Source organism: Pseudophryne corroboree, chromosome 6 (assembly GCF_028390025.1).
Source record: "Pseudophryne corroboree isolate aPseCor3 chromosome 6, aPseCor3.hap2, whole genome shotgun sequence".
Taxonomy (NCBI): Eukaryota; Metazoa; Chordata; class Amphibia; order Anura; family Myobatrachidae; genus Pseudophryne; species Pseudophryne corroboree.
The window spans coordinates 823,716,658-823,731,768 of record NC_086449.1 but is presented as its reverse complement, the minus strand read 5'-3'; the positions used below and the strand labels follow the sequence as shown (position 1 = coordinate 823,731,768).

Sequence of the window (15,111 nt, the reverse complement as noted above, 5' to 3'; positions counted from 1 at the left end):
GAGATCGTCCAAGTATGGGATAATTGTGACTCCTTGCCTGCGCAGGAGCACCATCATTTCCGCCATTACCTTGGTGAAAATCCTTGGGGCCGTGGAAAGCCCAAACGGCAACGTCTGAAACTGGTAATGACAATCCTGTACAGCGAATCTCCGGTACGCCTGATGAGGGGGATAAATGGGGACATGAAGGTATGCATCCTTTATGTCCAGCGACACCATAAAATCCCCCCCTTCCAGGCTGGAGATCACCGCCCGGAGAGATTCCATCTTGAATTTGAACCTTTTCAAATACAGGTTTAGGGATTTTAGATTCAGAATGGGTCTGACCGAGCCATCCGGCTTCGGGACCACAAATAGGGTTGAATAATACCCCTTCCCCTGTTGTATTAGGGGAACCTTGATAATTACTTGCTGTTGACACAGCTTTTGTATGGCAGCTGAAACTATTTCCCTCTCTGGGGGAGAAGCTGGCAAAGCCGATTTGAAAAATCGGCGAGGAGGCACTTCTTCGAACTCTAGTTTGTAGCCTTGGGATACAATGTCGACCGCCCAAGGATCCAAATCCGACTGAACCTAAACCTGGCTGAAGAGTCGAAGACGTGCCCCCACCAGTGCGGACTCCCTCAGCGGAGCCCCAGCATCATGCGGTGGATTTTGTAGAGGCCGGGGAAGACTTTTGTTCCTGGGAACTAGCCGTAGCAGGCGTTCTTTTCCCTCTACCTCTGGCGAGGAAGGAAGAGCCCCGACCCTTTCTGAACTTATGCGACCGAAAGGACTGCATCTGATATTGAGGTGTTTTCTTTTGCCGAGGGGGAACGTAAGGCAAAAAAGAATACTTACCCGCGGTAGCTGTGGACACCAGGTCCGCGAGTCCCTCTCCAAATAAAACCTCACCCTTGTAAGGTAAAGTCTCCATATGTCTCTTTGAATCGGCATCACTTGTCCATTGGCGGGTCCACAGGGACCTTCTAGCCGAAACTGCCATGGCATTGGCTCTTGAACCCAACAGCCCAATATCTCTCGCAGCCTCTCTCATATACAATGCTGCATCCTTAATGTGACCCAAGGTCAACAAAATACTATCTTTATCGAGGGTGTCAATGTCAGATGACAAGTTATCTGCCCACGCTGCAATCGCGCTACCCACCCATGCCGACGCTACGGCCGGTCTGAGCAGGGCACCTGTATGTGTATAAATTTATTTTAAGATAGTTTCCGGTCTGCGATCAGCAGGATCCTCGAGGCCTGCCATGTCTAGAGAAGGTAGCGCCACCTTTTTGGAGAAGCGCGTCAAAGCCTTGTCCACCGTGGGCGAGGATTCCCATCGTAACCTGTCCTGTGAGGGGAAAGGATACGCCATAAGAATTCTCTTGGGAACCTGCAGTCTTTTGTCTGGAGTTTCCCAAGCTTTTTCAAATAAAGCGTTCAGCTCATGAGATGGGGGAAACGTTACCTCAGGTTTCTTTTCCTTAAACATGCAGACCCTCGTGTCAGGGACAGAGGGGTCCTCTGTGGTATGCAAAACATCTTTTATTGCAATAATCATATAATGTATACTCTTGGCCACCCTTGGGTGTAACCTTGCATCATCATAGTCGACACTGGAGTCGGAATCCGTGTCGGTATCAGTGTCTGCTATCTGGGAAAGGGGACGTTTATGAGACCCCGAAGGGCCTTGTGACACAGTCAAAGCCATGGATTGACTCCCTGCATTTTCCCTGGACTCTGCTTTGTCCAATCTTTTATGTAATAAGGTCACATTTGCATTTAAAACATTCCACATATCCAACCAATCAGGAGTTGGCGGTGCCGACGGAGACACCACAATCATCTGCTCTGCCTCCTCCCTAGACGAGCCTTCCGCTTCAGACATGCCGACACACACGTACCGACACCCCCACACACACTGGGATATACGTATATGGGGACAGCCCCCCAATAAGGCCCTTTGGCGAGACAGAGAGAGAGTATGCCAGCACACACCCAGCGCCGCTGGACACTGGAAACAAAGTCCCAGTCTGTGCAGCGCTTTATATATATATATATATATATATATATATATATATATATATATACACATACACACTTTTTTGCGCCAAATCAATGTGCCCTCCCCCTCCCCTCCCCTCGTTTTTGCCCACTGTTACTTGGTTCAGCAGGGGATAGTCCGGGAGCAGTTTCTCTGCAGCTTGCTGTGGAGAAAATGGCGCTGGTTAGTGCTGGAGGATCAAGCTCCGCCCCCTCGACGGCAGGCTTCGGTCCCGCTCAAATTGTTTATACTGGCTGGGGTTTTATAATATACTGCCTCCGCAGTATCTGATACCTGTGCTAGTGTTATTTGAGGTAATTATTGCTGCCCATGGCGCCCCCCCCTGCGCCCTGCACCCTTGCTGTGCCTTGTGTGTGTGTGTGTGTGTGTGTGTGTGTGTGAGCAATGGCAATGGTACCTCACTGAAGATCTGAAGCCTTCTGTCACCTGTGAAGTCTTCTTTCTTCTGAAACTCACCCGGCTTCTATCTTCCGGGTCTGTGAGGACGGCGGCGAGGCTCTGGGACGAACAGCGAGGACGACACCTGCGTTTCCGACCCTCTGTAGCTAATGGTGTCCAGTAGCCTAAGAAGCAGAGCCTATCAGTTAAGTAGGTCTGCTTCTCTCCCCTCAGTCCCACGATGCAGGGAGCCTGTTGCCAGTAGTGCTCCCTGAAAATAAAAAACCTAACAAAAGTATTTTCAGAGAAACTTAGTAGAGCTCCCCTGCAGTGCATCCAGTCTCCTCTGGGCACAGGATCTAACTGAGGTCTGGAGGAGGGGCATAGAGGGAGGAGCCAGTTCACACCCATCTAAAGTCTTAGAGTGCCCATGTCTCCTGCGGAGCCCGTCTATACCCCATGGTCCTTACGGAGTCCCCAGCATCCACTAGGATGTAAGAGAAAAATACATTTGAAAAACGCATATGTTGACCTTTTCAGGTGTTGACCTTTGCCAAGTCGACCTAGTGACCGTGCCGACCTAATACACGTCGGTCAATAGTGATCGACCTGAGTGTTGACCTAAAGACCGGATACCCATGTAAATCTAAACTGAACTTCAATTGCATTCTTCCATTCCCATAACTGTCATTTAAGCCCACCTGGATGGCAGTTAAAAAAAAAGTTCTTGGCTGCTTGACACCTATCCCCTTGCTGGAGCTACAGATGTGTCCTGATAAATCCTGCCTCAGTACGCCAGGCAGCTGGAGATGCCTAGCGTGAGCGAGCTGACAGGTCCCATCCAACTCTGCTAGCGTCGGGACCAGCAGACTCTGCTGATTAAAATGATATGCGGCATGCCTATATTCTGTATTCGGCTACGGCTGTATCCGCATACGGAATGCCGTTCTAGGAAAACACTGTAGCGTAGCATTTCATATGCAGATACAGCTGCAGTCGCACAGAGAATAGAGGCATGCCATATATCATTTTACTCAGCATAAGCTCCTTGTGCATCCTATTTGTATATCTTTGCAAATAAGAAGCATTTAAAAGGGAAAAAGTCACACGAAAAGACGCTCGGCTCTGCCAAGTTACGCCACGGCATGGCAAGACTTGAAGGGCTGCATAGTGTGCAGGGAGGTTAGAGGTAAGTGGACACATCTAGGCAAGATTGTCCCAAGAACGGTTTCCAAATGTCAATACCTGAGTGAATTATTTTACCTTTCAAATACATTTAAACACATCTTAGAAATACATTTAAACATGTCACAGACTAGTACATTTCCTCTGTATACACTAATACGGATCAGCTGCAGTGCTTTACAGCAATATATATATATTTTAGTGCAGTTTATTACAGCACTGGAACTTGTCTGTGCCTTGTCCCAGCATGACGCAGAGCCTTAAGCTGCAGCCTGGATCTAAGCGTTCCTGTCTGCAACAGCTATCACATGTATAACGGGCACCTCAGCGCTGGCTGGCCCATTCAAACCTGACGCAGAAGCACGAGGGTTAATCCGGAAACATTATCCAAAGCAACGCACAAAGCGTTTTACTTACAATAGTGTCGCCATTTTGAATTTCCTGATTAATCACGCAGAGAAGCAGTGGTTTATGTAAGCCGCCAGTTTGTAAATTTACCTCATTAAGATTAAGGTTACCAGATGTCCTGAGAGGCTCCTGAAACCGTGCCTGCACCTTCACCATGGCGGTCACGTGCTGTAATTGCGATATATATTTATGTTTACCCTTTGTACAGTGCCGTGGACACTTTGTGGCAAAACGTTTCTTGCAGCAAATAAAGTGGAGTAGTTCATGCATTCAAGCTGCTGGCGGCGTGCCGTCCCTTTCTGATCATATATCATCCGCTTGTTCTAGCGCCTGACAGAATATCATACTTACCTAACCTCCCGGGAGCTGCGGGAGACTCATGATTTTTTAGGTAGTTCCCCGCAGTCCCGGAAGGGTAGGTGGTTCTCCAGCATCCTGACGCTTCCCAGTGAAGCAGGCAGGGATGAAGTAAAAAAAAACACTGCAAGACGTGATCGCTACATGACAGTCCGTACCTACGCCTCGAAGTGTCACGCTGCGTCTCCTCTCCGGCTTCTCCTGGAGAAGAGACGCAAAAAGTAGGGTACCTATGCAGAATATATAGTGTAAGCTCCAATGAGCAGGGCCCTCCTCCCTCATGTGATCTTCCTCTCCTTACTTATATCATCATCATCTCCCCACTGCTACCAGCAGCACCAGGCCCGCTATCAGGGCGGGCCCGGTGCCGCTGGTAGCAGTGGTGAGGGGAGGGCCCAGGCCGATCATACCGCTGCCCACCTGCCCCCGTCCGTTCGCCACCATTGTTGTGCGCTCGGTGCCCGCAGGCTCTATTGAAAATGTCCCTCTCAAGATGGCCGCCAACTCATTAGAGACAGTTAAGTTACTAGAGGAGGATTTACTGTTCTTAATAACTGTCTCCTCTGAGGCAGTGGCCATTTTGGGTGGGATTTTTTCAATAGTTTTTACTTGAAGCAGGCGGCCGAACAGTCTGCTGCGGCAGCGGGGGAGGGAGACGGACGAGCAGAACCCCTGACAACGATAAGAATCCCTGACAATGATCAGGTACTGAGGCATTACTGCGTGGGGCATAATATGGTGCTAGGGGAATAACCTCCTTTCCAGCTACCCCACTTTCATTCACCTCTGCCCCATGGTCCTGCTATCCCACAACTCAGCCCTGCTCCCTCTCTCCCTTCCTTGTCACCTCCCCACACCCCCCATCCACATCACACTGACCTCCCTCCCTGCCCACCTCCTGCAGTTTCCCCTCCTAGCTCAGGCACACGTACCATCACTACTCTATCATCATCCCTGTTCTCAAAGTTACTCACCTCATCCTTACAGAAACCTTGATAATCTCATTCACATCTTTCCCACAAACTCATACCCCCTATCCTGTGCCCTGTGGAATGCTAGATCTGTTTGTAACAAACTGGTCCCCACTCAAGACCTTTTCATTTCCAACTCCCTACACATACTAGCCATTACTGACACCTGGATTACCCCCCCCCCCCCCGACACTACTTCTCCAGCTGCTCTCTCTGCTTGGGGCCTCACATTCACACACACACCCCGACCTGGGGGTCACCCTGGTGGTGGTGTTGGGGTCCTTTTACCTTCTAGTTACTCCTACCAACTCATACCACCAGAACCATCCCTTACATTCTCTACATTTGAGGTTCATGCTATACGCCTCTTCCAACCTGTCCATCTTAGAGTAGCTGTCATTTACCGCCCCCCTGGCACTGCTTCCAAATTCATCGACAACTTTGCTTCCTCACTTCCTTTCTTCTGACATTCCCTCCATTATCCTAGGCGATTTCAACATCCCTATTGACATCCCCACACAATCCCCTGCCTCTAAACTCCTTAACCTCACCTCTTCACTTGGTCTCTCCCAGTGGACCTCCTCACCCTCCTATGTTAATGGGAGCTCACTGGATCTGGTCTTTACTCACCGCTGTGATATTTCTGATTTTTCCAACTCCCCATTTCCCCTCTCTGACCACCACCTGCTCTCTTTTAACCTATCTCTCCCTGCTTCCCCATCTCTACCTCCTAAGGCTACCATCACTAAGCGTAACATTGAAGCTATTGACACCACTTTCCTTTCCTCCCTGTTTGACTCACTTCTCTCTCCTATTCTCTCTCATGCCCTGAACAAGCCACTTCCACATACAATGCATCCCTTACTTCTGCTCTTGACTCTGTTGCTCCACCAACCACTATTCACCCTTGCAAATTAACACCTCAACCCTGGCACACCAAATGCACCAGATATCTGCAAAAATGCTCACGTACTGCTGAGCGACACTGGAGGAAATCACGCTCTAAGGCAGACTTCCACCATTTCAAACTTATGCTCTCATCCTTCAGTGCTGCCCTTTCCCTCGCTAAACAGTCTTCAAGAACCTCATCTCCACCCAGTCTTCCAACCCCCGGCGCCTCTTTACCACTCTCAACTCACTCCTCTGCCCACCTCCACCTCGTCTCCCTTCCTCGCTCTCTGCTCTTGACTTTGCCACTTACTTCACATCCAAAATTGACTCCATACGTCAGGACATCACATCACACCAGACCATCAGTAACCAGCCTTCTCCCATCCCTTACCAACCCTCCCCATCCCTCGCACCTACTCTGACATCTTTCTTCCATGCATCTGGAGAGGAAGTCATGGCCCTCATTCGTTCCTGTCCCCTCACCACCTCCCCACTTGACCCTATCCCCTCCCGCCTCCTCCGCTATCTCTCTCCTTCTGCTTGTTCCCATCTTTCCCACCTTCTCAAGCTCTCCCTCTCATCATGCACTGTCCCCTCTGCCTTCAAGCATGCACTCATCTCTCCTATTCTTAAAAAACCTACCCTTGATCCAAACACTCTCTCCAACTACCGACCCATCTCTATCCTCCCTTTTGCCTCCAAACTCCTTGAGCGTATTGTCTACAACCGCCTTACTTCCTTTCTTTCCTCACACTCACTGCTTGACACATTCCAGTCTGGCTTCCATCCTCTCCACTCCACTGAAACTGCCCTTACAAAAGTATGCAATGACCTCCATGCTGCTAAATCTAAGGGACACTACTCTCTACTTATTCTACTTGATCTTTCTGCTGCTTTTGACACTGTGGACCATCCTCTCCTACTGCAAATCCTTCACTCCATAAGTCTGCGTGACACTACCCTCTCTTGGCTGTCCACCTACCTTTCTGGCCGTTCATTCTCTGTCTCCTCTCGTGACTCCACCTCCCCCTCACTTCCACTAACTGTAGGGGTACCCCAAGGTTCTGTCCTTGGTCCTCTTCTCTCTCTATACGTCCTCACTAGGTAAGCTCATTAGTTCTTTTGGTTTCCAATATCATCTCTATGCTGATGACACCCAAATCTATCTTTCCTCTCCAGACTTAACATGTCTTGGAGTAATCCTTGACTCCTCCCTCTCCTTCAAACCACACATTCAGCACCTCTCACAAACCTGCCGTTTTCATCTAAAAAAAATCTCCAGGATCAGACCCTTTCTGACCCAGGATGCTACTAAGACTCTTATCCACTCACTGGTCATCTCCAGACTTGACTACTGTAATCTCCTCCTGACTGGCATTCCTGACAAATACCTCTCTCCACTCCAATCTATCCTCAATGCTGCTGCCCGGCTCATTTTCCTCACCAAATGCACTACGTCCACCTCTCCTCTCCTACTAGACCTTCACTGGCTCCCCTTCCCTTTCAGAATCCATTTCAAGCTTCATTAGCTCAACAGTGACTTGGTCGACACCCAAAATAGGTCGACACAGTTATGTCGACGTGGAAAAAGGTCGACATGAGTTTTTTTTTTTTTTTTTAAATGTCGTTTTCCTTGTAAAGTGACCAGGAACGCCAGTTAGTGCACCGTGTCCACTTGCATGGCGAGCGCGGGGCAAGTTTGTAGCAGTGGCGGCTCTTGGCAGGGGCAAGCAGGCTTTTTGCCCGGGGCGCCGCTGTCTTGAGGGCAAAAAGCCTGCTTGCCCCTGCCGGTGCTTTTCATTGTGGGAGCAGACGCTAGGGGTCATAATTGACCTCTAGTGTCTATGCAGTGTGCGGCGCTATGGGAGAGACGTCCTGACGTCTCTCCCATAGATCCGAGGAGCAGTGGCCGGAGATGGAGCATAGCAGCAGCGGTCGGGTAACAGGAGCGGGGCTGGTATTTTTTTTTCAAGCACTGCTACTAGGGGCACAGCGACAGAGGGCACAACTACAGAGGGCACAGTAACAGGGGGCACAACTACAGGCAGAGCTGCCACCAGAAATTGTGGCAGCCCTGCCCCCCCCCTCATGGAGGTAATAGCCACGTTAGTAAAGCAGTCCCCGCATCACAACCTACCAGCAGCAGCAGCGGTGGAGGGCGGTCTCTCACACTCAGTCAGTGCTGCTGCTGCTCGGACGGCACGGCCCGCGGAAGTACAGGCGTGGACCCAGCGCCGCTGGCGGTGGCTTCAATTCTCAAATCTGCCACTGACTAGCAGCAGGCCAGCCGCGGTCAGTGTCACCGGCGGCCAGTGGTGCAAGTAGAAAAAATGTCTTACAGGTACTGTGTGCTCGCGCTGAAAGCACGCGCGCCAAAAAATGGGTGTGGCTAATGAAAGTGGGGGCGTGATACACATATGGGGGGAGCGGCAGATACACATATGACCCCAATAGTGCCAGATACACGTTGCCCCACAGTGCCAGATATACGTTGCCCCACAGTGCCAGATACACATTGCCCTACAGTGCCAGATACACATTGCCCTACAGTGCCAGATACACATTGCCCCAGAGTGCCAGATACACATTGCCCCAGAGTGCCAGATACACAAATGTCCCCAGAGTGCCAGATACACAAATGCTCCCACAGTGCCAGATACACATTGCCCCCACAGTGCCAGATGCACAAATGCTCCACAGTGCCAGATGCACATCGCCCCACAGTGCCAGATACACATCGCCCCACAGTGCCAGATACACAAATGCCCCCACAGTGCCAGATATGCCCCCAGTGCCAGGTACACATGTAACCCCAGTGCCAGATACACATGTCCCCACAGTGCCGGATATGCCCCCAGTGCCAGATACACATGTCCCCCCAGTGTCAGATATGCCCCCAGTGCCAGATACCCATGTCCCCACAGTGCCGGATATGCCCCCAGTGCCAGATATGCCCCCAGTGCCAGGTATACATGCCCCCCCATGCCATATATGCCTCCAGTGCCAGATATGCCCCCCCCGAGTGCCAGATATGTCCCCAGTGCCAGATATACAGGAAGACCCCCCTGCTGCTGCTCACCTGTGTCTGTGTGAGGGGAGGAGAGCGCAGCCGGCGCCTCTCCTTCCCCTCAGTCTCCAGCGGGTGCGAGTGTCTCCGTTCAATTCAGCTCCGATCCGTGAGCCAATCAAAGGTTGCGGTCCGCGAGCTCTGATTGGCTCACGGGCGGCGCTGAATTGAAGACACAGAGGGGCAGGAGAGGCGCAGGGCTGCGCTCTCCTCCCCTCACATCAGCGGTGAACAGCAGAGGGAGGGGGGAGGGACGGGGAGCGGCGGCCCGTGGGTACAGTGGCGGCAGCTGCCGCCGGATATATCCACGGGTGGCTGTGTGTGCAGCCCGGGCCCTTCACTCTGTCAGAGTGGCCGGGCCCGGGATAACTGTACACAGGGCACCCCCTTGATGGCGACCCTGACCACAGGACACTACACACAGCTACAGGGGGCACAACTGTGACCACGCCCATTCCATATGAAGCCACGCCCCTGTTCACCTTTCGTTTGGGGGGGGGGGGGGGGGGGGGCGCCACAAGGTCTAGAAACGGCCCTGGTTCGTAGTCCGCGTGGATTGTAAAGTATGAAAAGTTTAAAAAAAAAAAAGAAAAAAAAAGTGAAAAACTAATGTCAACCTTTTCAAATAACCTAGTGACCATGTTGACCAATAGTCGACCTGGCGGCTGCTCATCGCACTGCTATTACCGGCTATCTCTAGCTCCCCCTGGTGGCCGCTCCCCTCACTGCTATAACCGGCTGATAGTGTTGCTGGATGTCGGTGTGTCTGGCTCCCCCTGGCGGCCGCTCCGCGCGCTGCTGTAACCCGGTGTCTCTGGATGTTGGTGTCTCTGGCTCCCCCTGGCGGCCGCTCCTCGCACTGCAGCGCTGCTGTAACCCGGTGTCTCTGGCTCCCCCTGGCGGCCGCTCCTCGCACTGCTGTAACTCGGGGATAACGCGGAGGGATACGGTTCCATCCCGTCCTTCACACCTCTCCACCCGCTGCACCGTTCCCTGTACCGCCGGGGGCTTCCCTCATCCCCGGCCCCGTGCTGAGCCCTCCGGGGAGCCGCCGGCAGCTCCGGTCCCCCCGCCAGCTGCGCACTACATGCCCTCCCCTGTATGTGTTGCGGAGGGTGACAGTTCCGGTTCCGGTGACCGCGACTTCCGGCTTCAGACTGAGAGAGGAAAACAAACCGGTGAGCGGAGGTGTCAGGCCTAGAGTGACCGGGGAGAGAGGCCGGCGGGACGGGCCCCATCACACCTGGGAGCAGAGGCCCCGGACTGCGGCCCAGGGAGAGCTCCGCCCCCTCCTACCTACCTGAGAGAGGCCCTCACCTACCTACCTGCCTGACCGGGGCCCTCACCTAACGGCCCGAGCGGGGGACCCATCTACCTGAGCTCCACACCTCCCTGCCTGACCGGGGCCCTCACCTACCTATCCCATAGGGGCCCTGACCTGCCTGCCAGACCGGGGGCCCCTACTGGACCGGGGCCCGCACCTACTCAGCTCCACACACATCTGCCTGACCTGGGCCCTCACCTGTCTGGCTGACAGGGGACCTCCCCTAAGTGGGCTCTGCACCTACCTACCTGCCTGAGAGGCACCACCACCTACCTGGACTCCGCCCCCACTGCCTGAGCTGGCTCCTCGCCTACCTGTCTGAGCTGGATTCTCACCTACCTGCCTGAGCTGGGTCCACTCCTCACCCACCTGCCTGAGTTGCGAATATACCTACCTGCCTGAGAGGCACCACCACCTACCTGGACTCCGCCTGAGCAAATCACCAACTACCTGAGCGATCTTGGGTTGTCTGGCAGGGGGAGGGATCTCGGGGTGTTTGACAGGGGGAGGCATCTCGGGGTGTCTGGCAGGGGGAGGGATCTCGGGGTGTTTGACAGGGGGGGGGGTTTGGGGTGTTTGACAGGGGGAGGCACCTTGGGGTGTCCCCTTTGGGGGTTTCCTGTTGCCAGGAGTGATCGTGGAGTGTTGTTTTGTTTGGGTAGGGGGTCTTGATGGTCAGTGGGGATCTTGGGGTTTCTGACAGGAGGAGGGATCTCCTACCACTTACCTCTCAGGACTTTGCAGGCTAGGGGTGTTGGAGTGACAGAAGTCATTTGGTGGTGCCCTATTTATAGGAGGGACAAGGGGTGGGGTGGGGTAGTTAGATGTCGTACAGTATGGGGTCACCCCATTAACAAGAGTTATGTAATATTGTCCCTTTTTGGGAGACACCCGGGGATGTCCTGTCGCTAGGCCAGCTGGGCTGTTCCTGCGGGGGAAGAACGGTGTCCCTGAGGCCGGGTGACAGAGATGTTTGGAGAGCAAAGAGGAGACGCTGTGTGATAGAGCGCGGGCCTCTGTGTGCCATCACCTCTCCATCTAATCCTTTTATATGTTACCCAATGCTGAGGCGTTAACGCCGCCCCCTGCAATGGCTCATTACAACGAGTTCCTGCCCCCTCCGGAGTGCCCGGTGTTTGAGCCCAGCTGGGAGGAATTCTCGGACCCTCTGAGCTTCATCGGACGCATCAGGCCCATTGCAGAGAGGACTGGAATATGCAAAATAAGGCCTCCCAAGGTAAGCGTGACACTGGGCCGGTGCCGGCCCCAGCCAGCTCCTGGGAGATTTGTTTAGCAGGGGGTGTTTTGCATGGAGCTGGGAGATGCTACAGGCTGGATTCAGCTTACATAAGCTACACAGGCCACTATTGTGCTCCCTGCTGCTGAGCGCTACTCTCCATCCTGCAATAGCCCAGGATTAGGAAATGCTGCCAGGAGTGGCTGTATGTGTCACAACGCATCTTGGAATGTACGGTTTTCCTGCACGTTTATTATTATCCTTTATATGGTGCCACAAGGGTTCCGCAGCGCCCAATGTATATAAGTGCTACAATTACTTTCTGTCTTTGTTGCTTCAGCCCTTTCCAAAGCTCTTACATATAATCACGGTGCGTGCTGTAGTCTGGGCTGGAGAAATAAATCCAAACCTTAGGAGCTGACAATTTGTAATGTAAACACTTACAGGGTTACAAGTAATACGTGTCTTATAGCAGCCACCGTGCCAATATGATATATATTATACTGCCCTAATGATCTGCATTCTGTACCAGACTGTGCACCAGCTCCTTCCCAGTTACACTGAGGTCATCAGATGGGGCTTAATTCTCTGTAAATTACTAATAAGCTGTCTGAGACCCTGGCTCATTACATGTGACCGGTCCCTTTTCTCCCCCCCCCAAGGTGGTTTGTTTACCACCATCACAGGAGAGGAGACCCGGGGGTACAGGATATATCCCTGCGCCTCCTCTGTTGGTTCATGGACGGAACATTTCCCATCCCTATGTAGAAATGACTGACACCCTACATAGTTGTCACACAGTCTCCATTTCCCAGTAGCCTTTGCTGCAATTGTTTACTGATTACCTTCTATTACAGCGATGCACAAGGTTGTTTTATATGCTTAAATATCAGCTGTCTCCCATAAATGATTAACGTTATAAAGCGCCACAGAGCGTATGCAGCGGTGTACAGGGATTATTATAAAACCTACTAAAGAAACCTTCATCAGGATTGTTAAAATGAAAAGTTATTTTAATGTCTTTGTTCTGCTGGTAAATAGATACTTGTTATTCCTACACATCAGTCATAGTGTCGCCTCTGACACAATGTAACTAAAAGGACGACTGTTTATTAAAATACTTATTTGTAATGGCAAAAGCAATGTAGGTTTACTGCTTTATATCCCCGTCCCATATTTCTAAGGAGCCTTTTACAAGCGTTTCAGATGCAGAGTAGATCCAATCCTGAGTAATCTGGATGGGTTTTGTTGAATCTATGGGGGTCATTCCAAGTTGATCGCTAGCTGCATTCGTTCACTGTGCCGTGATGAGGCAAAAAAACTGCACTTCTGCGCATGCGACGCAAAGCGCCCGCGCGACGTACTATTACAACGAATGATGTAGTTTCACACGGGGTCTAACGAAGCTTTTCAGTTGCACTGCTGGCCGCAGAGTGACTGATAGGAAGGGGGCGTTTCTGGGTGTCAACTGACCGTTTTCAGGGTGTGTTTGCCAGGAAAAACGCAGGCGTGGCTGGGCGAACGCAGGGCGTGTTCGTGACTTCAAAACAGGAACTGAACAGTCTTAAGTGATCGCAAGCGCTGAGTAGGTCTGGAGCTACTCTGACACTGCACAAAAAAAACTTTGTAGCCGCTCTGCGATCGTTCGCACTTCTGCTAAGCTAAAATACACTCCCAGTGGGCGGCGGCATAGCGTTTGCACGGCTGCTAAAAACTGCTAGCGAGCGAGCAACTCGGAATGACCACCTAAGTACCTGTCTAGAGACGTTAGGACTCAGCCAATCCTAAATGCAACTCTCTATGCGAGTAATACATTAGTATATAGCTATGTCTTCTATTCATATAATAACCATTCTCCACGATGACCCTCCGGTGGAGGCACCATGGAGATTAAAGCGTTACATCTGCAGGTCAAGTAGTTTGTTGCCTGACAGTGGTTTTATTATCCAGAGAAATACTTTTGTCTATTCTGCGTCGCTGAGCCTGGATAGATAAATATTTATTACCGGTTATTGATATAGCGCACACATATTCCGCAGCGCTTTACAGAGAATATTTGGCCATTCACATCAGTTCCCGGACCACTGGAGCTTACACTCTCTATTTCCTACCACTTGTACACGCTCACACATTCACGCTAGGATTTATTTTTGTTGGGAGCCAAGTAACATACCAGTATATATTTGGGAGGAAACCCACACAAGCACGGGGAGAATATACAAACTCCACACAGTTAAGGACATGGTGGGAATCAAACCCATGACCTCAGTGCTGCCAACCATTACTCCGTCCGTACAGGCAAGGAACAAGTCATACGTGTAAATGGGACATTTTGTTCCGCATGTCACATGACATCACGGCCTGTCCTGTCTGTGTTGCGTATTGTCTGTATATCCAGTGAAATACAGAGACATCCAGGGCCAATCTTTTATTTATTCCAAGCAACTGTCCTTCATTTAATGTTTTGTATACATTGTGAATGGGTTTATGTTCCATTATTGCTGGACGGAATAAGTGACAGGTTTCTTTGTCCCTGTAAAATAACCTGGGGTGTACGTGGTGGCACGGTCTGTGTATACACTTTGCTGTGGCATTTGGCATATTGACCGTGTTTTTGGTAAAAGCCTGTGTGTGATAGGAGCCACAGTCGATGCATCTGATTGGGCAAGCTGCTGCAGTCGTCCAATCAGATGCATGGACGAGTGATCAGTGTAGTCTGTGTACTTTCAAACCACTCCATGCCATTAGACCAGGGGAGATGACCATCCACATTGCAGCCTGGCGACGGTGAGCCACAGGGGTTGTGTTCATCGATTCCCAATGCTCTGTGTGTTGCGGTCTGGTCTGCCGGTTTCTCATTCGTCCAGCGGGAAAGTTGGTTCAGCCTCCACCTCAATTTTACTCCCCTCCCAACATGGAAATCGCACTGCTTTATGGTGGATCAGGTTCGAGATCTGCCGCTGCTTATGGTTACTTTATTACCATGTTTTGTTTTGTTATGTGCAATGTAGCCTGACACACAAAGTGTGATGGGTGGGATTGGAATTGAGTTCTTATGTAAAATGCTGCTTGTATATAGCACAAAAGACTATTCCCTGAGTAGTATACTGCTGTAGTGTTCATTCTAGCACCCCGCACCTGTCACAACCTGTCCTCTTTACTGCCTGGGGAGTCTCTCGCTGTGCTCTGGTGCTTCTAGCACACTCTGGTCTGTATCTCTGAGCTGAGCAGAGAGTGACACCC

General features: G+C 51.4%; 2 protein-coding genes across 3 annotated transcripts in view; one reads left to right on the top strand and one right to left on the bottom strand.

The window, feature by feature from the left end:
• The window catches only part of CCDC77 (coiled-coil domain containing 77), a 58,749-nt gene extending 48,369 nt beyond the window's left edge, over positions 1-10,380 (bottom strand). Inside the window, exon 1 of the mRNA XM_063929230.1 lies at positions 9,995-10,380. The gene's annotated coding sequence lies outside the window, so the exon portion shown is untranslated. The remainder of the gene's footprint in view (positions 1-9,994) is intronic.
• An 815-nt stretch (positions 10,381-11,195) lies between these two features.
• Positions 11,196-15,111, top strand: part of KDM5A (lysine demethylase 5A) — a 116,862-nt gene continuing 112,946 nt past the window's right edge. For both annotated transcript variants that reach the window (XM_063929213.1, XM_063929212.1), the window contains exon 1: positions 11,196-11,868. In XM_063929213.1, the coding sequence (XP_063785283.1) occupies positions 11,683-11,868 (186 nt within the window). In that variant the 5' untranslated portion in view covers positions 11,196-11,682. The remainder of the gene's footprint in view (positions 11,869-15,111) is intronic.